This window comes from Boleophthalmus pectinirostris, unplaced genomic scaffold (genome assembly GCF_026225935.1).
Source record: "Boleophthalmus pectinirostris isolate CB_2022bp ecotype Guang Dong unplaced genomic scaffold, ASM2622593v1 HiC_scaffold_12, whole genome shotgun sequence".
Lineage (NCBI taxonomy): Eukaryota > Metazoa > Chordata > Actinopteri > Gobiiformes > Gobiidae > Boleophthalmus > Boleophthalmus pectinirostris.
This window is the reverse complement of record NW_026571018.1, coordinates 23,761,236-23,786,313: the sequence shown is the minus strand read 5'-3', so window position 1 is coordinate 23,786,313 and position 25,078 is coordinate 23,761,236. Positions and strand designations below refer to the sequence as shown.

The 25,078-nt window shown below is 38.8% G+C and overlaps 4 protein-coding genes across 4 annotated transcripts; 2 read left to right on the top strand and 2 right to left on the bottom strand.

Annotated features, from left to right (window-relative positions):
• Positions 1-496: 496 nt before the first annotated feature.
• casr (calcium-sensing receptor) lies at positions 497-3,779 on the bottom strand. The gene is made up of 6 exons (XM_020923111.2): positions 3,595-3,779; positions 3,223-3,529; positions 2,189-3,028; positions 1,888-2,118; positions 1,695-1,818; positions 497-1,623 (listed from the first exon to the last, which is right to left on the bottom strand). Exons 1-6 carry the CDS (start codon positions 3,777-3,779, stop codon positions 497-499), a joined length of 2,814 nt encoding a protein of 937 aa, XP_020778770.2.
• A 2,441-nt stretch (positions 3,780-6,220) lies between these two features.
• On the top strand, positions 6,221-9,109 carry zgc:175280 (cationic amino acid transporter 2 family protein). Its single transcript, XM_020923094.2, has 11 exons — positions 6,221-6,590; positions 6,677-6,832; positions 6,905-7,058; positions 7,136-7,269; positions 7,335-7,557; positions 7,880-8,016; positions 8,091-8,193; positions 8,283-8,416; positions 8,497-8,663; positions 8,778-8,886; positions 8,967-9,109. Exons 1-11 carry the CDS (start codon positions 6,221-6,223, stop codon positions 9,107-9,109), a joined length of 1,830 nt encoding a protein of 609 aa, XP_020778753.1.
• Positions 9,110-9,485: 376 nt separating this feature from the next.
• kif20a (kinesin family member 20A) lies at positions 9,486-16,745 on the top strand. Its single transcript, XM_020923006.2, has 19 exons — positions 9,486-9,650; positions 10,669-10,839; positions 10,908-11,033; positions 11,116-11,235; positions 11,355-11,493; positions 11,583-11,758; positions 12,012-12,111; positions 12,187-12,399; positions 12,930-13,041; positions 13,124-13,198; positions 13,274-13,417; positions 13,496-13,664; positions 13,743-13,895; positions 13,975-14,114; positions 14,550-14,652; positions 15,186-15,372; positions 15,480-15,571; positions 15,642-15,779; positions 16,128-16,745. Exons 2-19 carry the CDS (start codon positions 10,675-10,677, stop codon positions 16,494-16,496), a joined length of 2,721 nt encoding a protein of 906 aa, XP_020778665.1. The 5' UTR covers positions 9,486-9,650; positions 10,669-10,674; the 3' UTR covers positions 16,497-16,745.
• Positions 16,746-16,752: 7 nt separating this feature from the next.
• Positions 16,753-20,494, bottom strand: cdc23 (CDC23 (cell division cycle 23, yeast, homolog)). The gene is made up of 16 exons (XM_020923002.2): positions 20,360-20,494; positions 19,996-20,068; positions 19,700-19,837; positions 19,585-19,627; positions 19,101-19,206; positions 18,894-19,026; positions 18,638-18,815; positions 18,472-18,569; positions 18,312-18,393; positions 18,076-18,229; positions 17,883-18,002; positions 17,729-17,804; positions 17,595-17,656; positions 17,428-17,506; positions 17,235-17,354; positions 16,753-17,154 (listed from the first exon to the last, which is right to left on the bottom strand). Exons 1-16 carry the CDS (start codon positions 20,470-20,472, stop codon positions 17,002-17,004), a joined length of 1,728 nt encoding a protein of 575 aa, XP_020778661.2. The 5' UTR covers positions 20,473-20,494; the 3' UTR covers positions 16,753-17,001.
• Positions 20,495-25,078: the final 4,584 nt, after the last annotated feature.

Genomic DNA, 25,078 nt, shown 5'->3' with positions numbered 1-25,078 from the left:
CACATAAATAACAAAACATTTCTGATTCCCTGACAAAAGTCTGAAGGCTGTTTCACAAAGCAGGAGCCTGAAGCTGTCCTCATAAAGATAAAAATTTATATGGAGAGGCTGCACCCTATGTCCATAGGAGAGTTAGAGTTAGCATGTGATACCGGCCCACTGTATTTGCAGTTGTCAGAAACCTGTGATAGGTAAGCACATCACATTCTCAAAGACTTCACATGCAGCTGACACAAATCAGGACGATGTTTTATCTGCAAATGCACAGGAACAAAATGAATTACTTCATTTAAATGTAATTAGATAATACACTGATTTAATGCTGTTTCTTATTCCTCTACGCATCTATATGATTTTTGCAATCATACAAATTGTAAAATATTGTAGCCCCTTTTGATATTGTTTTTTTTTTTTTCTTTCTTTTTTTTTGCCAGGCATGTGCTATTTGTATTGACACTGCTACTCACAGGATTCTAAATGTAAAAGTGTGCCCTGTTTACATGATAGAGCTCCTGCGTGACTCCTCGAAGCTCAGAGACAGAGTGACTGTCCCGCTGCCCAGGCTCACTCTGGGCCTGGAGCTGGGCTCACTGTCGCGCCCATTGGTTTTGAGGCTGATGGAGGAGGAGGGAGACGGCGTGGATGACCCCCCAATGCTGTTGGACTTTTTTTGAGAAACAGCTCCATGTTTTAGGGTAGCTTTTGCTGCCACCTTAAACGCATGGGCTGCGGTCCTGCACCGGACCTCTTCAATGGTGTTTCTGGAGGGTTTGAAAAGGATGATGTAGACTTTAGTGAAGAAAATACAGACCAACAGTCCGAAGCTGGATGCCAGAATAGCAATGACCTCCACAGCCGATACAAACTTGCCGTAAGTGCTGAAGTAGGCAGGAATGAAGGAGATCCAAACTATGAAGAAGATCAGCATGCTAAATGTGATGAACTTGGCCTCTGTGAAGTTTTCAGGAAGTTTGCGTGACTTGAAGGCAAAGAAGAAGCAGATGGCAGCCAAGAAACAGGTATAACCAATGAGAAAGCCCAGAGCCATCATGGAGCCTTCGTTACAAGTGATGAAAATAATCTCATCGATGTCATGGTTTCTGTAGCTGGATGGAGGCGCATTGTACAGCCACACCACACAGATCATCACCTGGACAAAGGTGAAGAGAAACACCAGCAGAAACTGCAGGTTCAGGCCCCACCATTTCCGATGGAGGCTTGTGGGGATCTTAGCTTCAAAAACCAGAAGCACTCTGTTGGTTTTGACCAGAATGCAAGAAATACAAAGGACAAAACTGATGCCAAAGGCAGGCTGGCGTAAGCGACAGGTCCAGTCCTGAGGCTCCCCAATGAAGATGAGACTGCTAGAGAAGCAGCAGATTAGAGAGAAGAGCAGGACATAGGACAGCTCTCGATTTGTAGCCTTCACTATTGGAGTGTTTCTGTATTTGACAAACACTCCCAGGACAAAGGTTGTCAGGACGATGCCTAAAACTGCACATATAGTCAAGGCTATTCCAAAGGGCTCAGTCCAAGACAGGAACTCAATTTCCTTTAAGAAACAGAATGTATGGTTACCGGTGGACCAGGAATTATTGGGACACTTTGTGCAAACACTGGCATCTGTAAAAAGAATGTTAAAAGATAATTTCTTTATGCAACAAAACCCACTGTAAACCTGAATTATTTACTACCTCTCTGATTGCTGTACTCTCCGTCTGAGCATTCAGTGCATTCAAAGCAGCAGGTAGGCATGCTGTCAATAATGCCCTTCCTTGTGCCAGGTTCACAGTCCTCACTGCAGTTTGAAAACGGCACCTGTGACACACACAATACAGATAGATTAATATTCTTTATATTTTAATTGTTGAATTTTATGTGACTTACCTCAGAACTGTGTCCATTCCACAAAATTTTTGCCTTGTTGATGAACAATTTGGCTCCTTTTTTAGCATGCACATTGTAATAGCCCACCTCCTCAAACAGAACTGAGTTATCTTCTGCTGACCGGTGCCAGTTTATAATGGTATAGTTTGCAGCTAAGTCTGTGTTTTCATCAAAGTGCACTTTGTCCCCCACACTGTTGGTGTAATTCAGATGTCTCAGTTGTTTAAGCACCTGGCAACGGGACCCACCCTTTTAGACCATTATTTGATATATGTAAAATTTAAAACATTGGTTAACCTACCTGCCATGCTTCAATTTTCTTAATATCTGCACATGAATTATTGGCAAAAAGCCCCTGTCCAGGTGTGCAGGTGAGGATGTCCTGTAAGGCTTGTGCTATGGAGTAGACTGCCACATACACATTGTAAGAGATGCGGAGGTGAGTGAAGTCCAAGTATGGCGTCTCCACATGTGTGATGTCCTCGTCCCCAGTGCACAGAGGCCTAAAGCTGGTGCTGTCATTGTCACTCTCCTGCAGTCTGGGGCTGTCCTCCAGGTAACAGTTAAACGTCTCCTCCCAGAACTCCCTCACAAACTCATTGTGACTGTCCTTCCTTGGTTGCACATGTTGTAAGAATTCTTTGAATCCTGGAATGGCCCCTGCTTTCAGGACAAATCCAATAGTTCCTGCTACTACATTTAGGTACTCCTGTTTTGCGATGAGAGAGGAGCTCGCCCATGCCTCACTGGCCAACCAAATCCTGTCTGTAATGTTCCTTCTCACCATTTCTTTAATTAAAGGTTCAATGTCTGGCCCACTGGCAAATACAACAATCACTTTAGCTGTGGAGTTCTCTATCCTGTCCGCCAGAGCTTTGATCTCATGTTCCTCAAAATACTGTGATATGAGTTCGTTCAGGTGTATGCAGATGTCCCTCTCCTCCATCTCCTTCTCAAACTTCTCAATGCCCGGGCGTCCATAGTCATCATCTGAGGCCACAGCAATGACCCAGTTCCAGTCAAAATGCTCGATGATGTCAGCCATGGCTGTGGCCTGGTACTCGTCATTGGGAATGGTACGCATGAAAGACTTGTACTGGTTCTTGTTACTCAACAAACGGCTGGAGGAGGCATAACTGATCTGTAATAGAGCATCCAAAATAAGTTATTCTGCTAGATGATTATGAATTTTTAAGTTGATGAAATCTATGTTTCATGTTTGTAAAAGCTGAATAGTAAGAAATGCAATAAGTTATGGTCACTAGAATACTGGAAAATGTTATACTTTAATTATGGTCTATAATATATAGTTTTTCTTTCTAAATAGTGTCTCACCTGGGGAATATAAAACAGGCCTAGAAGGTTGGCAACTGCAGTGGAAACAGCTGACCCTGCCGCTCCCACTACTGCAATGGTCGATGGTATGTGGTCTGTACAGTTACAGAATTCATCTAGATTGAGGGAGTCGATCTTGTTCTGCGCTACAAAGCTTAAAGTTGCCTCCAAAGCTTTAGACACTGTGTTGCAAGTATCAAAGATTCTGTATCCCAGTGTGATGTTGGGCAGTAGGGTGCTACTGTTGTTTATCTCTTCAATCGCAAAAATCATGGCCTGGAGCCAGCGGAAACCCCGGAAATTAAACCTGTGACAACAACCAGTCATGAACCATATTCTGACCTTTTGTTATATAAGAACATTTCATATTACCTGACACATTGTGTAGACTGGGGCCGAGCTGCTAGGTCTTGGTCTTTGGATGTGACCCCAAAATGTATTGGGAATAGTCCACCAAGGAGAATGTCCCCTGTCATCTGAGCTCTTTGATGTGGTCCATATGTTGAAATGACACAAGTGGAACTCAGCAGTGTCAGAAAGTACAGGACCAGTCTCATCTTTGTGCTCTTTCTCCTTTACAACTCAGTATTACTCTTAACAAGCTGCTCCGCCATTAACTTTCCTCCTGTGTCCTGCTGATCATGTTAGCATTATAACCTCAGACACTGCAAAGAAATGAAATAACAATACTATTTTATTATTAGTTTTTCATTTTCTATAAAGTCTCTTAAATCCAAGACCTACTTATATAACTTTCTGGAGGTGACACATTACCAGCATGATGAAATAGAAAGTTAATAGCTTCCATAGAGATAGGTTTTATGCCATACTGTGGAAAATTATAGCCAAAGGAACAACATTTCCATGGAGACAAGCAGGAGGAGGCCCTCCTTCAGGCCAAATAAGAGTCATTCTTTAGATAGAAGCCCACTAACATTATGGACACATGTTGCTGTTTTTCAGTCACATATTTTCAGTGCAATAGGAACAACCAAAGTAAAAACAATTAGACTATAGACTATTTTTTTGGATAAAGTGACACACTATGGCTTTAAAGGTGTGGTACATTTATGTGATATTGTGCTGCCCATGTTCTTGTGAACAGAAATAGTGAAAGGTGAAGTCACAGTCTACTGAGCCTCTTCCTGCTTGGGTCTGGTCCCATGCTGTGGCCAGTCAACCTCGTCTCCATGGTGAAAGCCACTGCAGCCGTGCACTGAATCTGAACAGTGCTAATGATATTAGGCAGTACTATTGTAAAGTATGGGCCACATATAATAGCAATAAAATTGGAATTTTTAAATTAAGTAAAATTATTTACTAGTGTTATAAAGTGTAACAATATTTAACACAGTAAGACCAAATCATGTGTAAATTCACTAGGTAAATTCTTACTGATCCAAGGAAGAATGACAAGTGACTGAAATAAATTAACCCAATTTTAGATCATGCCTATGAAAAACAACAGCAACAAACAAATTATATTCAAGAGAACAAAAACACTTACGTTTTAAAAAAAGTTTGTCACATCCAAGTTTTAGGTTTTTCCCCAAATATCCCCGTGGCTAAATGTACTGGACAAGTGAGTGTGAGTGCCTGAGTTTGTATGTGTGGATCAATTATTAACCGAAAAGGGGAGGGAAATTTACCTCTGCTAATGAAGCAAAGGCCTCAATCACACAATATTTAGAATTGACTAGTTTTATATCTGTGCACGCAATACACATGTTTTGTTGAGTGATGTTGCTCAAATTGTTGCTGATTTCAGATGTTCTCCTGTACCTTTAGTGAGTTTAATGCCGCAAAGTCTTGGAAGCAGTGGATCGCACCTTTATGTTCATCAAATAGAGATGTGTCTTCTTCTGCTCTGTTGAACCATGATTCAGTTGGTTGCTGAGCAGAAGACAGTGGACACAACAATTGCAGTTTACAATATGCTTACCTATGTAGGTCCCGTTTTAAAGTTACAAGTGTAATTTATTTTAATACAGACAGAGCATTTCACCAATTCTCAAGAATATGATGGAAATTACCTTTGAGAGCAAATATGTTTAGAGATGTTTTTAAGGGACAATATGAATTAGATAAAGCCATTTCTATTTCAAACATGAATTACACCTTGACAAAAAATAGTAGGTGTAAAAGTAGAGGTATGCTGTCCAAATTATTATTTTGTAAAGAAAAGTCAATAGGTTATAACCAAAGGCAATTCAAAGAAGCCAGAGCAATGATAAAAATTTAATGCATCCAAAGGTTAGGTCAAATTATCACATATCTTTCTCAAAAACATTTTGAACAAATCACTTAACTGTGTCCTTGCTCACTATACCCAAAATGCCTCTTGCTACAAATCATTCAAATCGTAACCTTTTTCAAGACTAACACACACCTCCAAAATGTAACATAATGTGTAAAAAATGTTGGGCTGAGTCGTCTTCTCAGTGAATGCATGTGTCCTGACAAAGAGCAAGGTTGAGGAAGGATCAAAACGCATTTCTACATTCAAAAGGTAAGGGTTGCTCATCAAGTTAATTTTAATAGTTATGCTTGACTTTGATATAAAATTGTATAGGCCTTGTCATCATGTTTTAGAGTGACAAATATTTTTGGATATCATATCTGAAAATACTGACTATTATATATTCTATATTTTAACTTTATAACATTTGTGTAATATTCATTATGCACATTACGTGTTCTTTTTTATCTTGTTTTTTCAAATGCTCCCACACAAGAACAGCAGTTTGGCACAAAGCATATTTTATATTTAATCAGTGCTCTATACTTGGTCTCAATTCTACCCATGGATTTCAAAATGGAAAAATATGGCCTTTGCCATAGTGATGAACAATTTAAAACAAAATGTTATATCCTTTACCTGGGAGAAAGTCATGAAATCCATGAAATACCATAAATCTGTGAATAAACATATTTGTATGGTCATGATCAGGTTAAACTGGCTAGTTTTATAATCATATCTTCTCTTGCTTTGTACAGGATGTCTGGTGCAAAGCTTTTGTCATTCCTCCAAAGCCTGTCTCGTAGGAAACCTCTGGAGCCCGAAGGAGAAGTGTCCAATTTTAAGCGCTGTTTGACCACTCTGGACCTGGTGGCTCTCGGTGTGGGCAGCACTTTGGGGGCTGGCGTCTACGTCCTGTCTGGAGAAGTGGCTCGTACTGTGGCTGGTCCTAGCATCATCATCTCCTTTCTCATTGCAGCCATAGCATCCGTATTTGCTGGACTTTGCTACGCTGAATTTGGAGCTCGGGTTCCCAAGACCGGCTCCGCTTATCTGTACAGCTACGTGACAGTGGGGGAAATATGGGCCTTTATAACAGGCTGGAATCTACTCTTGTCATATGTTATTGGTAAAGCATATAGAGCATATAATGCATGTTTACATTAAATAATGATACACCTGGGTACATTTATATTGGTATTGTGTCATATTTAGGGACTTCCAGCGTAGCCAGAGCTTGGAGTGGGACCTTTGATGACCTGATTGGAAAAGTTATTGCCAATTCTCTTGGGAAACATGCTGCTATAAATTTACCAGGATTAGCACCCTACCCAGACTTCTTTGCTGCGGCCCTCATTATGCTTCTGGCAGGTAAAATACTACTTCATATTAGACAGAGTTAATTAATGTCTTAAACCATAATGCACCCTGTTTTTTCTATAGGAATCCTTGCCTTTGGTGTCAAGGAGTCGGCCATTGTTAATAAGATTTTTACAGCAGTGAATGTACTGGTGTTGTTGTTTGTGATCCTTTCTGGATTCATTAAAGGAGATATTAACAACTGGTACATTGGGGAAGAGGTGCTGAATGAATACAGGTTTGTGCTCAGATATAACTGAAAAACTCAGTGTTGTTAAACTTGTTTTTCAATTGACAAAAATACTCTTTTTATAGACAAAACATATCTTTCAATGTTACCACAAGCTATGGGTCTGGGGGCTTTTTCCCATTTGGATTAGAAGGGACATTAGCTGGAGCAGCCACTTGTTTCTATGCATTTGTGGGATTTGACTGTATAGCGACGACAGGTAAATTGTCACTGGCTGTGTTATGTCAATATCTTAAAATGTTAATGATTTAATTTTTTTTTAAGGAGAGGAAGTGCAAAACCCTCAGAAGTCCATCCCGTTGGGCATCGTGTCCTCTCTACTTATTTGTTTCTTGGCATATTTTGGCGTGTCTGCTGCCCTTACTCTGATGATGCCATACTTTTTACTCAGTGTTCACAGTCCTTTACCTGTTGCCTTCACGTTCATTGGCTGGGGCCCTGCTAAATATGCTGTGGCAGTGGGATCTCTCTGTGCACTCTCAACAAGGTACACACTCTTTAAACCAGAAAATATTTGAAAAGAGTTCACTCTAACCCTAACCTTTTTTCCTAGTAGCAGCAGTCGGCAGAATAACCAAAAATATCAGGCACCATTATTTCAGGATAAATGTAAAATAGAGGAAAAACAGATATTTTGAACACAAAACTGTGATATGCTGCACAGTTAGATGAGTAGCTAAATATTACTCAAGTAAAAGTATTCATTCTTCAAATGATTTTTGACGAATGGAATGGATTACTATTACTTCTAGAAGTACACAAGATGTAAGTAAGATGTGAGTAACTCTTTACCCACCTCTGCCTAACAGCCTCTTGGGGTCTATGTTCCCCATGCCTCGAGTGCTTTTTGCAATGGCCAGGGATGGACTTCTTTTTAAGCCCCTCAGTAAAATGAGTGACAGACAAAGTCCTGTTATAGCGACATTGGCCTCAGGGATTGTTGCAGGTAATGCAGGTAGTTTCTCTGCCTTTACTTCTTTTGAACATTATTACCAGTATTCTGCTGTTGTGTCTTTGCAGCCATCATGGCATTGTTGTTTGACCTGAAAGCTCTGGTTGACATGATGTCTATCGGGACTCTATTTGCTTACACTCTTGTGGCAATATGTATCCTCAAACTAAGGTACACCATGAGCCTACTGCATTATCCTAAAAGATTCAGGCTGTAGTGAAGATTGTTTGCATATGTAATTTCTACCGCACTCTATTCAGATACCAGCCAGATGAAAGTGATGACTCAACTTCAAACAAACCAGAGCCATTGACAGTACATGGGCTGCTCTGTCCTCCTCTGCAACCCACAGCACGGACATCTAAAAATGTTTCAGTTTCTGCTGTTTTCATCAGTAGGTCTTCAATTATTTTGTTTTGTTCCATGTGCATGAATAGGCTCCTATAATTTTGACTTAAATCCCATGTATCCCAGTCTTTTTAGTAATCAGTCTAAGCCTCTTCATATCTGGTGGTATTGAGGCTCTGCATGCTCACCAGTGGTGGATTCTTCTATGTGTATCTGTGAATGTATTGATGCTTTTTGTTATCATACTCATCATCTGGAGACAGCCTCAGAGCCAGACCAAAGCTGCATTCATGGTATGCTTTGATTCTAACTATAGACCTTATATACGACTGTATTTTTTATAGTCTATGGTTCTAACACACATTGAGTTATGATGTAACATTTATGTATTGTATCTTTATGTGCAGGTTCCATTCGTCCCCTTTCTACCAATACTGAGCACCTTTGTAAATGTCTACCTAATGGTTCAGTTAGGGTCAGACACATGGATCCGATATGCAGTGTGGATGGCCATAGGTCTGTAGTAATACATTTTTAATACATATAACACATAAGTGACTCATTTGGGCATAGCATTGACTCTTATGTTTTAACAGGTCTAATTATCTACTTCTGTTATGGCGTTCAACACAGTGTCCAGAAACAAAGACTTCAAAGATCATGCAATGAAATTACTATTCATAACATTGCTGCAAATAATGAGCCCAGCATGGAGCGTGGATATGTGTTTAAGACATAGGTTTTATTGTCCTCGTTTTGTAGTTTTGTAGGTAGGATATAGGAAAAGGCATGTTTGCTATTTCATATATTATTCATGTATTATTACTGTAGAAATGATGTATTAAAATGTTATGCTTCAGTATTAAATGTTTGGTTAAATGTCTGGTTTTGTCCCCATACACTATGCCCGTACCTGCCGTTATTTTTTTAATAGATCCATGATACTTGCCCATACAAGAGTAAAAGGAACTAATAAAAAGAACGCTTTGTTTGAGGGAACCAGTTTTATGGAGGACTTAGAACAGCCTATCAGAGCACAGTGAGTTAGGTCCGGGAGCCAATCAGCGCCCGACTTTAGCAGGGATCCGCGTTGTTCAAAAAACCAGACGAGAGGTGTGTGAACTGGAAAAACAACTCAGCTGTTTGAGAGACACCGAGCACACCGAGAGAAAAGCGTGTTGTAGATGGGTTCCTAATAGGTTATAAACAGCCTGCAGACTTTTAATCCAACTACCTGCTTAGATTTATTCAACCAGTGCACTAGGACATCGGCGGACTTGGTGAGTGAAATAAACTTGAATCTTCTCAAGCTAACACAGCGGTTAACTCTATAGCTCTAGTCCGGCCGCACAGTTTTGAAGCAAAATGATATGCCAGTAATGGTTACTGACTACATTATTATATTATGTATTATTTTATATTATAGAAAAACCGAACAATCTTGATGTACACTATTATGAACGCCTTTTGCTGGCTATCTGAGGTCCTGCTTGCTGCCGCTTAATGAATGCACTTTGCTAAATAAATTGAGCTACATGGCAGAAACATTGTTAAGATGAACATGATATGCTCTTATATAGAATCCTTCTTGTCAGGAAATATTTTGACTTAAAACGTACATGATTGAGATTCATTCTCTAAAAATCTGTCATTCAAACTTTATTTATAAAGCCCTTTACAACACTTGAGGTGACCCAAGTGCTTCACATTAAAATCAGCACAATATAAATAAAAACACACAAAACATGAAACAATTAAACAAAACAAATTGTCGCTGTATTACTGGGTGTTAAAAGCCAGTCTGAATAGATTGAGGCTGGATTTAAACAGGCTAAAGTCTGTGATGATGCGCAGGAGGGCAATTTGTACCAAGGTGGGGCGAGCAACAGAAAAAGCCCGATCAGTTCAGTGTTTAAGGCTGGCTCTGGGCACATCAGAAGGTGGGTGTTTGACCTTAAGGTTGTTTGAGCTAACGACAGACGAATTCAGTGAAATGGGGAGAAGCAAGGCCATTAAGATCAAAACAAACAAAAAAATAATAACTTTGACAAGTTATTACAATGTAAATACAGTTAATAGGTTTTTGTGTTGACTCCGCTTGTCTTTGACACACCCTTAGGTTTCCTAAGCCTCTCCTCCAACACAATATGTATCTATATATGCATAGTTACACTGTTTGTGATATCATATTTTACATATTAATATGCACACATCTTACAACTGCCGGACTGACTAAATATAAATATGCACTTACATTCAGTGTTTGACTATTTAACATAACCCCCTTTCTTTTGTCAGGTAAAGATGGCGCTGACTCTACTGTCGCCTGGTTTTCGCTCTGATGAAGATGATGAGATGGCTGTTTTTGAGTCCACTGCTGCAGAGCATGGGGGCCTAGGCAGACCTCGACTACCTGAAATCTCTGTGATTTCTCCAGGCCTCGACAGACAGCCATCCACCACTGAGCCTGTTAGTTTTACTCAGTCTTTCAAGAACCTGTATTTGAGTGAGCTACATTAACATTCAAATTCTTACAGTTACTGACAATGAAGCAGTCACTTGGGAGACCAGGCATTCACGACCAAGTAAATCCTGAGAAAGTAAAGGTCTATCTGCGGATCAGACCTTTAACTGAAGTGGAAAAGAACAGAGGGGAAGAACAAGTAAGATTTTTTTGTAAATGTTTTAATTACAGGTTTACAGTGTAGTACTAATACAATCAGCTAATGTGTGTCTTCATTTTAGGGCTGTGTGCTTGTCCAGGATGAAAAATCTCTTCTCTTAAAAGCTCCAAAGGAGTCTCAGAACATGAGAAATGCAGAGCGAGGTATCGCTCAGAGCATGCACAAGTTCAGCTTTTCAAAGGTAATTTGCAATTTGATGCATTGTTGCCTATTTTAATATATTATTTCACAATGTTTAGCCATATTAATATCTCACAGTGTGGTCTTTTAAGACTATGTGTTTCACTCTATTTCTTTAAGATTTTTGGACCAGACACTACTCAGCAGCAGTTTTATGAGCATACAATGAAAACAATGGTGAAGGAAGTGCTTCAAGGAGAGAACAGACTCTTGTACACATATGGGGTCACTAACTCTGGCAAGACCTATACTGTTCAGGGTGTGTATGCGTGAATAATGCTACACATAATGTGTCGTTAATCATGTTAATCAAGTTAACTGATGTTTATGGTGGCTTATGCTCTCCAGGAATTGGTAGAGAAGCAGGCCTTTTGCCTCGAGCTCTGGCCTCCATGTTTATGAAGCTGCAAGGCCGTATGTATGGAGGCATGGACCTGAAACCTGTCATGTACCAGGATATAAAACAATTAGACCCCACTGAGGTTAAAGTGGAGGAAAGTCGCAGAAACTCACTGCTCAAGGAGGTACACCAACAGTCATTATATGGGTGACTCAGTTGTAGAATTAACAACAAATATTTCAAAGTATTATCCATTTACCAACGGTATGCTTTGTATATTATGTAGTTTTATTTTTTCTTTCTTTAATCTAATGTCAAATTTAAATAGAGAAAGAAAGCGGTAAATGTATACTAACAGACTATGTAGCTTTTAAAATAGGTATATTTTCTCTGCATTTTTTTGTCTCCATCATTTATTTATCTGCTGCTTATAATAGGAAGATGGTCAGATGTCTCGTCGCATTGGAACAACCACTGTGTGGGATAGTGGCATTGGAGGACTCTCATCAACAAGTAACTTGGTAACTCAAATCGAAGGTTTGTAGAAAAGCTTTAGCTATGTTACACTAAAAATATTTGTTATTAACTTTTAACAATCCAAATTTTTTTCAGATGTTGACAGTGTGTGTCTGGAGCCTGACAGCCTGTCCAACAGTGGAGGGGATGACCTGGAGGATGGGGTGCAGTTTTCTATCTGGGTGTCATACTATGAGATCTACAATGAGTTCCTGTATGACTTACTGGATGCATCACCCTCATTACAGCCCAGAAAAAGGATTACTCTCAGACTTAGTGATGACAAGCAGGGCAATCCATATGTAAAAGGTAAGATTAAATATACTGCAATAACAACTGGCTCTGTGCCAAACAGCACCCAGCAACCACACTGTTAGCATCACTACTTCCTATCTTCCTGTCCAATTTTATCTCTTTGAGGTTTTTGAAGAGTTGAGTTAAAATGAATAAATAGATAGGCAGTAAACAAGAAGCTGCCGGTGTTAAAAAGTACACAAATAAAATGAATACTGGAGTGGAGAACATTTGTGCTTTTAGAGAGGTTGATGTTTGTGTCTCCATGCTACTGCTAATCCATAATAAACAAAACAACACTACAAACTGAAATAATCTACATATCAAATAACTGGGCATGCTTTACTTTAAATAATTCAAATTTTAATAGGTTATTTATTGTATATTTTATGATTTTTATAAAAGTGACTGTTAACTTTGAGACACAGTGAGCTAGCATATGTACTTCTGTGGACAAAGCCTATTACACATCTTATTTAGATTAACTATTCTAAAACCAGCAGTTTACTATTTGGGTGAAACGTCTTTGTGATTTACTTCTGTAGACTTGACATGGATTCAGGTTCGCAGTGCTGAGGAGGCATGGCGGATTCTCAGAGTTGGTCGTCGTAACCAAAGTTTTGCTAGTACTCATCTTAATCAAAACTCTAGCCGCAGGTATTTGTGGAAATGTATTATACTTTTGTTGAAGTTTTTAGCTTGTGTGACACAGCTGATATTAACTATTTGTCCACTCTAGTCACAGCATCTTTTCCATCCGCGTTCTGCATGTTCACCCAGAGTGTGTTCCAGCCCAAACCATGCACATCAGCGAGTACGTGTTCCGTATCTTAAGCTTTCTATTATTTTTTTCTTCACTTTATTAATATCTGTCTGGTTTATGTCCTAGATTAACCATATGTGATTTGGCTGGGTCTGAACGTTGTAAAGAGCAACGCAATGGTGAAAGAATGAAGGAGGCCAACAACATCAACACATCACTGCTGACACTGGGACGATGCATTGCTGCATTGCGTCACAACCAGAACAATAGGTGAATTATTTGTAGAAATTTGAGTTGTAATTTTTGTGTCATAAAAATGTTATCTTATCATTTACCGTGTGTTGTCAGGTTCCGTCCTCCGCAGGTTGTGCCTTTTCGTGACAGTAAGCTCACTCGTGTGCTGCAAGGGTTCTTCTGTGGTAAAGGAACCTCCAGCATGGTGGTCAACATCAACCCCTGTGCTTCAGTTTACGATGAGACTCTACAAGCTCTCAAGTTTTCTGCAATTGCTACTCAAGTATTTTTTTCTGTATTTTGGTTGTAATCATTTTTGCTTGTGTCTTGCCTTGTTTAATTCTTTCCGATGTATTTTTAGCTGGTGCATGGCCCATCAACCAAGACCAGAGTGGCTTATATTCTGTCTCTGCTGCGTGACCCTGCAGCTAATAGGAATGACAGTACTGTAATAGAAGAAGAGGAAGAGGACAGTGATGTAGAAGATGGAGATATCACTATGTTAAATACTGAGGTAACATTTAACCTTTTAATAGACCTTTTGTCTGTTATGATAAGGCCTGTTGAAATCATGCTGGTTTCTCTTGATTTAGGCCCTGCTGCAGGCCATTGATGTCCTGAAAAAAGAGGTGCAGCGTCAGTGGGAGGAAAAGGAAGTGCTGGAGGCAAATGTGCGAGAGCAAGTGGTCTCTGAAATGATGGAGGTTATCACTGGGATGCAGAACGGTTTCAGGTGAGGGCCAAAATTCTTTTAAAATCATATTAAATACAGCAAGGCAAGTCAAATTTGTAGGGCATCATTCACACAATATTACAATAAAACAATTCAAAGTGTTTTACCAAAAAAGACAGGCTTTAAAATCACAATACAAACAAATAAAACATTAAAAATCATAATATAATCAGCTTTAAAATAGAGAAGAGTGCAAATTTAAAAAAAGGTTTTATATGTGCATATTACTTAAAACTTTTGCAATTAAACAAAACTGTTTTGAGCAAGGGTTTGAGTATTGTCAGAGTAGAGGCCTGTCTCACATCTTCAGGAAGAATGTTCCAGATAATAGCCGCATAAAAGTGAAATGCTGATTCTTCATGTTTAGTTCTGTTTACAGTACTATAAATAAGACATTTAATCTATGAACTATAAATGTAATTTCTGCCTTTCTAGTGAAAGTCTGGAGACTGAGAGGGCTCTGCTTGAAGAGAGATATGAGGACAAAATTAACAATCTACAGAAACATTTGAAACGGTTCTACAGCCAGGAGCTCAAGGTACTGCCCAACACATGAAATATAAATGCATTTATTAGGGCTGGGTATCAAGACGTTGCCATTACAATATCTTGATACATAGGCCATGTTACATATCTCAGTACAGTGCGATATATTTCAAATCGATTCAGTATAATTCAGTAAAAATAATGGCTAAATCATGGCTGTTATACTAAAAGTCTTTGTTAAACAACTTTTTGTGCCAAGTTCATAAGAAACACCCATTTTACTCATCGAAACAGTGACTATATTAAATGTGTTGCATAAACGAGTTTCCTTCCTTTAAACAAGCAACTAAACTAAACTGTAACAAAATAATTGAGTAAAATATGCCAAAAAATACTCTTGACAGTATATTGATACAGCAGCCCGTGATATCGATACTGCATCATCACTTTAGGCAATACGATATATCGATATTTTTGCACACCCCTAGTACTTATACTTATGGATATGCTTTGGTGTTTGGTGTTTTTATCTCAACTGTACTTTGGTGTAACATTGAACGCAAAAGTTTGTGTTCATTTTGTCAGGAGCGAGACCAAGAGATCGAAGCTTTATCTGCTGCTTTGGAAAAACAAAAACATCAATCATCAGCTGTGTCAGACTCATTTACTGAGGCACCACGGCGTTCTCAGAGACTCACTGTTAACTCAGAAATGAGTAGACTGCGTTGTGAGCTGGACCAGTGCCGGGCTGAGCTGCTCACCAAAACAGAAGGTATAAAGATTAATGACTTATGGGTTGACACATCAGTTGGTTTAGTTCCATTATATAAAGATGCTGATGCAGTTGTTTTTATCATGTGTCTAATAATGTTTGTGCAGAGTTGGCCAAACTGAAGACACAGCTGGAAGTTGCTGGATCAGCAGGTGCACTGACTAATGCTGCTGATCGTAAACTGGAGGAGGGTCAACGAGTAAGTAAGCCACTTCTGTGTTGAAATTATTTATGAATTGGTATAATGTTTGCTATACATTTATTTTTAGAACCTCCGGCAGTTGCGGCAGGACTTACATAGACTAGGGATGGACCTCCAGTCTGGGGAAAGGGCATGCTGTCGTAACACAGGAGGAGAGCGTCTGCGGCAGGCTTTAACCACCGCTGATGAGACATTGGCCAAACAGGTACAACTACTTCAGAAAAAGGACATTTTAATTAGGGTATTACTGTAACCTTGATACTGATTGATTATAAAATTACCATAAAACTGCAGAAAATGCCAAAAATGCACACTCATCAAAGCAGGATGTAACTGGAAAAATGCCTATAAGGTGTAAATTTTTTACAGAATATTTTTCCCCTCTTTCCTCTCATACTAATACTATTAATGCACAGCATGTCTTTAACTCCAGATAGATGCTTAATATCTGCGCACTGATTTCTGTGAGGGCATGTTTCAGTTTGACATTACTGTTTGACTTTTACACATTCACGGCTGTGGCTTGACTAACCCTCTTCACTGACTTTCTTAGGACCAGATTCTGGTGGAGCTGCAGAACAACCTACTGTTGGTCAAAGCAGACCTGAGACGTAAAGCCGAGACTCTGATCCAGACACAGTCCACCGGACCTCTACTGCCCCCTCCTGGATACGCCTCTGCCACTCCAGGCTCCTGTAAGAAACGAGGCTGTGGAGCAGCAGGTGACACTGAAAATAGACCTCCAGAGAAGCGACAGTTTTTTCATAATTTGTTCCCAACACGTACCCCAAATCGGAAATACAACACACGCACAGCTGAAGAAGCCACTGCCACTCCATACTCCCGTATCCTGCGTTCTCGGCAGCAGTCTCCACCCCCTAGTCCTGTCCCAACACCACGCTACATCAGAGGCAAATACTGAGCGGTTAAGCTTTGACACTGTATCTAGTTTGCTTCAAATTTATGGCATTGAGTATATCATATGTGTATACATTGTGTATAACTATTTGCTTGACGCACATTCCTATACCAAAAGAAAAACATGGGCTTTTACTGATTTATAATGGCATTGGATACATTCTTATATGTATGTTTTTATATGTATGTCTGATTACACTTGTACATTTTATACACATTAAAATTGTGTACCCATGTGTTGTGAATAATGAACAAAATCATTTTATTTGACAAAAATATTTTTTACTTTACTAACAAGCATGTGTATATACTTTATGTACAAATAAACAGCACAGATGGGATTAAAGAGTAAATTTACATAATAGAAGTTACAACCTGACAACTTGTTAAACCAGAGCTACTGCACTTCTCTAGTAAAATGAAAATTTCTCATGCAAGTAGAAATTTGTACTGTGTGAGCAGTTTAAAATCTTAAAAACAATGTCTTTCAGCATGGTGCCATGCTAATGTCAGGGAGTGAAGGAGATGAGGTTCAAAGGGGATAGCCTCCTCACAGGTGTGTTGTTGTTTGACAGAGGAGCAAATAGATCTGCAGACGGCGTTTCAATCTGATCTCTGACCTGTGAAATCTGTCTCAGCAAAGCCTTTCCTTCTTCTCTGGCCTAAAAAAAAAGTAATGAGAACAGCCATGCCACAGCAGTATGAACAGATACAAATAGTGGAATATTATATGTACGCTCACATCATTGTAGTCGCAGCAGCGCTGAGCACACAGAGATGCTTCATCATAAAGTTTATTCTTAAAATAATACTGGCCCAGGTAACGCAGGGCTGTGCTAACCTCTGCGTGCTCCAGTTGTTCCTGTCAAACAATTGGAGTTGGAATTGAAGACAAGTATTTCAAACTGAAAAACTAAAGTATTTAAAATGCTTACGCCACAAGAGAAAATGTCCTGGATGTAAAGCATGTAACACTGAGCAGCATCATCGGACTCATTCAGCTGTTCATGAAGCCTGCAGTGAGTAGAGTGAGTAGATTAGCAGAAAATCATCATTTCAGATTTACCTCTGCAAATGACCATAACTACTGAAGTTGACTTACTTGGCTAATTTGAGTAAAGCCATTTTCTCAACATCTCCCACAGAGTATGCCCTCCAGTAACACTGCAAAAATTACATTGAAAACATATGGAAACACAGCAAACAGGAAAAACATCTGACTTTTAATGTGTGTACCTTTTTGGCTTCTACTTGTTGCGATAGTCTTTCATAACTTTCGCCAAGAGCAACTAACATGCGTGAATCATTTGGTCTGAAAAATATGTTATATTATTGTAATGCAGAAATACATTATAAACAAATCAGATAAAAATATTTTTCTCCTTCGTACCTGAGTTGATGAGCTTTTCGATAATAGTACAAACAGTAAAAGGGCATCTTCAGGATTTCATATGTCTGGCCTAATCCATACCAAGCTCGGTAGTCTCTTTTGTTAACTTCAATAGCGTGCCTATTGTGAACAAGATTACATTTATAACAGCTTATATCTTTCATTTGTATAATATTTGTATGTCTTATCTGACCTGTAGGCCTGGATAGCTGCAGATGTATTCTTCATTTCCATATACTCATGTCCCATCAGAGTCCAGGCACCAAGGCACCGAGGGTTGAGCTTCAAAGCTCGTTGGAAATACAAGGCTGCCTTCTCATGCTGAGAGCGCAAACTGTAATAATTACCTGTAAATAAATCACAATATTAGACTATAAATCCTGAACATAGAAAGCAAAGGTTTAATTTGGGACTACAGCTCAATCTTACCAATTACACAACATGTCTCTACTCTGTACTTGTCAATCTCCACTAAATTGTGGGCCAGGAAGCTCAACTCTGGCTTCATTCCCTACAAAGAAGCACCAGATTAATAGTACGTAGTGACAGTATTAAATGAAATAGCATGGATTTGTTTATATTAACTGACTTTAACATATAGCAGATTAGAAAATGTGTCCATGTTGTCAATACGAAAGGGATCCTGAGCTCTTAACTCATAAAACAAGGCTAAGGCCTGGTCAATATCTGAAATAGAAATACTGAAGTCAACAGATTGTTATAATATAAAACAATTATGAAAGTCAAATGGACACCTCTAATGTTGTGATAGGCGACAGCAATCTGTGAGATGATGTATGTGCTTTTAGAGAAACCGGCCTCAATCAGACTCTGATACTTCTGCAGCGCCTCTTTGATCATCTGCAGCTCTGTGTACATGTGTGCCATGAAGAACTCTCGGATCCAGCAGTCAGGCAGAGACAGTGACTTTAACTGAGGATAAAGAGAAATTTAAGTATCATTGCAATTAATTTAAATCCAGTCAATCCAATTTAAATTAAATCCATCTACCATTTCTGTACTGGTGACCAAGTTACTGAGCTCAAGCCATGCTCCCCAGTGAAGAGGAAGGGCATGAATGGCCTCTACGAATACATCTACAGCTTCTTTCAGTAGATCCAGTTTCCTCAGCACCACTCCATACCTGTTATGTTGCACAGATTAAATATAAACTCCATAATCCAAGTTCAACTATAGAGAGCATTTTGTGAAACTTACAAATACAGTGTAAAGCCATCAAGTTCAGATGCCGTGTGCTTCTTGCTAAGTTCAACCCGAAGCTCACGCAGGGCTTCATTGCGCACCTGACCTTTTTCCAAAGGACCTGCCAACCCATAGTAGAAAATACTTATACAGTAGGTCCTATACAAAATTTACTCTTATGAACTTTAAGCCATGTTATAATGTGGTTACCTCCTCAAGAACATACCCGGAGTACGGTTTTGTTGCATTCACACATGTTTGAGTAACTCTTTATTAGTCTGTCTACATGTCATGTAATAGTTAACAGTTGACATCAAGACGTTCAGTGTTTTCCATTTTAGAAAAGAACACAGGATAAATATGTAGGACTTGAATGTTAAACATGCGTGAATGAAACAAAACCCAACTCCTGGTATGTTTTTAATGACACAGGACCTATAATGCTGATGATGGTTAACATTTGGTAGTATTTGTTTGTACTTATATATTACGTTCTCACCTAGGCTGTCAACTGTCTCATCATCCTTCTTCTTTTCACCAGACTTGAAACGAATCACAAAAAGTGTTCATATCATGCCATTATTAAATCATACCAAAAGTAATTAAGATCCTACCAGGTAGCGAGAATACATATAGAGGAAATAGGCCTTCTTGCTGCAGCAGTCTTTCAGAAAATAAGCTGCACGATCATACTCTTTCAGGTCAAAGTAGGATTTGGCCAGGGTCAGCGCATCTAGGTCCTTAGCATCTTCCTGTAAATATACACAAAAAAGGTACAATCATGTATAAAAACTGTCGTTTCAATCTCCAGCGTTTTCCCCAGCAGAGGTCAGTAAAGCCTAACTCATGTTGAAGGCATGTTTGGAAAGACGAATACAACAGTAAAATAAGCCAAGAAAGCAGCACGAACCTCAGTAAATTCAGGGGCAGGTGGCACTTTATCTTTGGGAAGTGGCTCCAACGCAAATGCGAGCTCCGAAGCCCTGGAACAAAACACAACTTTATGAAAATGCTGCTAGCTCATTTGCTTTATTGATTACTCCAGTTTGTTACTGAAGGCGAGCCACTACTGATATTTAACAAAGACAAAAGGTAATGCTAACAACTAATAACTACTGTCGCTCAAAAATAATCATGTTTACTGAATGACACACGTCTCTTATTGATACAAGAGGGCACATCTCGCTAATGCTAACAGATAAATCGCCATGTAAAGTACAAAACAAAGACGACAGCCAGACGGTAAATGATACAGTAGTCATCGCAAATCGTACCACTTCGCGCTGTGTAGAAGTCCCCTCTCTTTGCATAATAAAATCACAGATATGAGCTGTTTTTTTATTTCTGCCAGGTCCCCAAACTCACTACACAAAGCCGCCATTTTCATATTTCTCCGTAAGCGAACGCGATTGGTGAATTTTCACGGAGACACAGGAAGACCCGCCTCTGGAAAACAGAACATTCACTTGTACTTTAAAAGTGCACAATATAACTTTTCTGGTGGAGGGTTCGTCAACTTGTTGCAAATCTTGTTGTTTTCTGGAATGTTATGTATGGCCTTGTTTTCTTCCTATTATTCAATTGAAATAATAGGAACCTTTATCAAAAAAATAAATAAATCTTGTCAAGGACATAAATGGATTACACAGTGCACCATCAATGATGTGCTATATGTAACTTTTCTGTGGCATGTGCCACCTTCATATCATTATAAAGATGGCATTGTTTTACTTAGAAAGTTCCACAGTACTACATTAAGTAATTTACTGCTATGGAGATAAGCAGTTGATGGTGCCATGCCAAGTTGCAGGTAGATCTGTGGAAAGATCACACAGCTCACAGTAATAATGCATATTTTGAAGGGATTATTGAGCAATTCAATTTTTTTTTTATTGAATAAATGCAAAATAGATGCATTTAATGCCATATCTAGAATATCCATGCAAAGCAATGTCATCTTAATGGAAACAAGCAAGTGGTGAACCCTCCATCAAGAAAGTTACATAGTGCGCCTTTAAAAAACAGCAATAAGCCCATGCTAATAGACTTAGTTTTTTTGTTTTGTTTTTTTCCCCATATGTTTCATTATTTCTTATACTCATATATTTAATTTATCATAAACAGCTTTAAGACTTGGCAGTAGCACAGGCAGGTTATAGCTTGTGTATTTTTCTGAATAATCGTATTTCTTGTCACCATCCTCAGTGCTTCCCCTTGCTTCAGTGGAGCAGAGATGATACGGCTCATCATGTAGCTGTCTGTCAACATCAGCATCATCTCTGCTTCAGCACCTCACTGCATGAAACAAGGATTTGTTCTCCACACTGTAGAGAACAGCCATAGTGCCAAACAACCCTTTCATTCCATCCGGTGTATTATATTGTAGTGGTAGCCAACTGACAGTTTTGTGAAAGTTATTTAGGTGAACTATTTATTTATTTTATAGTCATATCAAGGTGTTTTGCAGCTTTTTTGAATTTCTTCTGCAACATTGACAATGTAATTGCTAATTCAATATTATTGCCAAGCTCTAGTTCAAATCATGTAATAATGTCAACATAAAGTGTTTGCCCCAAAATTTTTACCTGAATAAGAGTAATGTAAAAAAGAAATACTCAAGCAGGAGTAAAGTGTCTAAAAACTAATCCAAGAAGGAAGTTACTCAACTAAATAGGCTGCTTTAGTTTGATCATCACAAATGAGCCTTGATTTAAACTTGTCTTGTCTGGAACCTTTTCGAACTTAAGGAAAACCAGAAACAGTTATAGTATTTGTTACTATGAAAAAATGTTTATCGCTCATGTTCAGCATTTTTGGAGAGACAAATGGTCTATTTTGTGCCAACAGGAGGCAGTGTTGAACCATATTTCTCTGAGGTCCTTTGACAATGGAGCATTTTGGCTTTAGAGCATTTCTTCTGCAAACTTTTGAACAATGACCATTCATGGAAATCTCTTATTTTTTCTTTTAATATAACCATGTTATAATGTAACATTAGTAAAGTAGCTTTAGGTTTCCCTATAAACTCATCAAAGTAACAAACGACAAGACCTACATGATACTTAATTAAACATTGTCAGTCTTTTACTATGACAGACTATAATTTCTTGTCCTTACCCTCTGTTGGGCACAGTATCTTAGACACGTCTGACTTTTTCCTACACAGACAGGGAAAAAATCCACTTAAGAAGACTGACAAAGTAATCAAGTTCAGTATAGTTTACAAGGCCTGGCTCAATGGCTGAGTGAGCAGGTTGAAATGACAGGCCACACTGCATCCCTATCACCTATGCTCATCTATATAGTGTTTTCCATTTGTACAAGTCTAACTCCCTAAAAGCATTTTGTACAAGGGCTCTACAAATGCACAAATATGTTTAATTGCACTTTTTCTAACAAGCATTGTTATTGAGGTTTGATTTACTTAAAAAATGAAGGAGAGAAAGTACCACGTTTTCATAATTCAGAATAGTTTGGTGGTTTGTAGAGGAAATGGTGCTGCAGTCTTTTCTATTTGTTAATAGTGAAACTGTAGTTTTGGTTCAATTGTGATTCACACGTTCTGCAGGTACGGAGCAGTGGGGTGGAGCATGAGAAGCAGAGACAAGCAGCTGTGCAATTGAAAGATACATTTTTCTATTATCGGATAATTTATTATGAAAGGTGTGTGGAAAATGTACTCTGAGTCTGGACCTAGGCCTACACTGTACTTTCCTCAGCCAAAGAGGTTGTGCTTTGTTAACATGCCTATTTGTGCTTAGTGTGTGCTGCAGATAAAAGTTAAAAGTAATGGTTGATTTTTAATAATTTTCAAAAGCAAAGGTCAGTAATCACCCAAAGAAAGAAAGGTTTTATCATGTTTTGGTTGGGATCAAACCAATGAAAAAGGATTCAAAACAAGACAGTGTTAAATGCAATAACTATTTAAAGCCATATTATTACTAGTAAGTGAATTATAATCTCTTTCTTTGTTGCCTTATTTACAGAGCTTGCCCACTGACAAGAAAACCTGGAATTTGAATCTACGGAACCATATCTCTGGTGGAGGTAAGCTTGTCTCAGTACTGTTTACATGGAGATTAAGGTTTTCCATCTTATCTATAAAAGATTTAATTACTAAGTATTACCCATATATTGGCAAGTCTTTATGGCCGTCAAAAGGAATATATATATCAGCTCACTGTTTGATACTTACCCAGTAACATTTTTTGTAGTATTTTAAAAGACTACAAGGATGAATTATTAATCTCATTAACCCATAATTGTCAAATGTCTTCTGTAAAGCTGTAAAATATTATGGTTTCTTGATCCTCATATCAAAGGCTAAGTGTTTGTACTTGAGCTCACATGTAATATTTGGCCAAAATGATGAGTACATTATGTATCAATGCTGTTTATTTGTGTTTATTTACTGCTGTCTGCCAGGGAATTGCCTCTACCAGTACAGCAGTAGGAAATAGAACAAAGTTTGCTAGTAATATAGAGCAAAAATGTCTGAGGGCTAAGCAATATATAACCAACAAGAGGCACAGCATTGGTGCGTCTGCCACGTTGGTGTAAGTAAGCGTGAAAAAGCTGCTTTGGCCTGGTCCCTCTGGTGTGGGTCTTGGGGGCCTGGCCGAGGACGCTGTGATTGGTCGATGTTGTTGTTGACCAAAAAAAAGTCCAGAGGACAACCACCACCTGAGCACCCGGCATTGCTGACTGGCATGAACTGGACTGCATAGAAGTATATACCACTTTGTCTCCATATTATAGGCAAAGCAATAACATCTCCATGAAGACAAGCAGGTGGAAGACCCTCCACTAGAAAAGATACAGAGCGCATCTAACATTACAGGGGAGTAAACATTGATGCACATTTAAACTAACCACATTGTTTATCTAAAGCCTTTTTCTGGTGTTCTTATGCTCTGACATCTCCCATTTGTTGACTCCGACTTACTTTAAAGGGACTTTATGATTGATGTTACGCAAGGAGAGAAGTTGGAGAAAACAAAATATATAAAAAATCTTATTTATAAACTTGTGTGTGTCGAGGTGTCATGATGTGTCCCAAGCATGTGGTCCGTGAGTGTACAAAGGCACAGACAGATGTGGCATGTCTGTAAGCACCAGGAGGGCTCTCTCAGGATTAATTTGCCTTTCGGGACAGGTGCTGAGGGATACCAGAGCAGACACAATAAATCTTATGTTACAGCCCATGTTCCAACTCAACAGGATACTGGGAACATGTAACGCACTAATTCAGATGGAAAGTGTCTGTCAGCATAAAGCTCATGCACTGCTATCATATCCTGCAATGTAGTGTAATGTAAAAAGGGCTTTAGTGCAGCGGGCTTTGAAGGATGTCAAATTTTGGGGATTGAAACTCTTATGGAGCTGGTGCTAGGACTCATGTGACTCGTGCAGCTGGGGACAAATTAAGGAGGTGGAGGTGCCAATTCAAGCCAGATGTTGCGTCATAATCAGATGCAAGTCACACAACTCAGAAGAAGAAGATGTTTGTGAGACATTTGTTAAAGTTAAAAATGTTTACTTTTATTACAAACTAATTTAGCTGGAAAATTTTATACCTTGGCCTTATGAAGCGCAAGTGACCTTTAGTATTAGATTGTTGTTTGTTTGCCTATCGAATGGGTTACAAAATGTCTCATCATTTAAAGGTGCAATATGGAACTTTTCTTGAATCTGGGGTTTATTGCAGCAATAGCAATTTTATCCTGTTTGCTTCCACCTGCATGTTATTATTTCACTTGAAAAACATGCTATTCTATTGTAAGCAGGGTCACCTTACCACAGATCTGACCTGTAACTTGGCCTCGTTGCTTGTCTCCATGGAGCTTGTTTACATTGCCATACAGTGGAACATTTCCATTTTCAAGTAATACCATCTCTGTGCAGACTAGCAGAGTTAGATAGTGCAACTCTACAACTACAACTACTTCTTTACAAAAAGAAGAATAAACTTTTGCATTTGCTTGTTGAAGCAC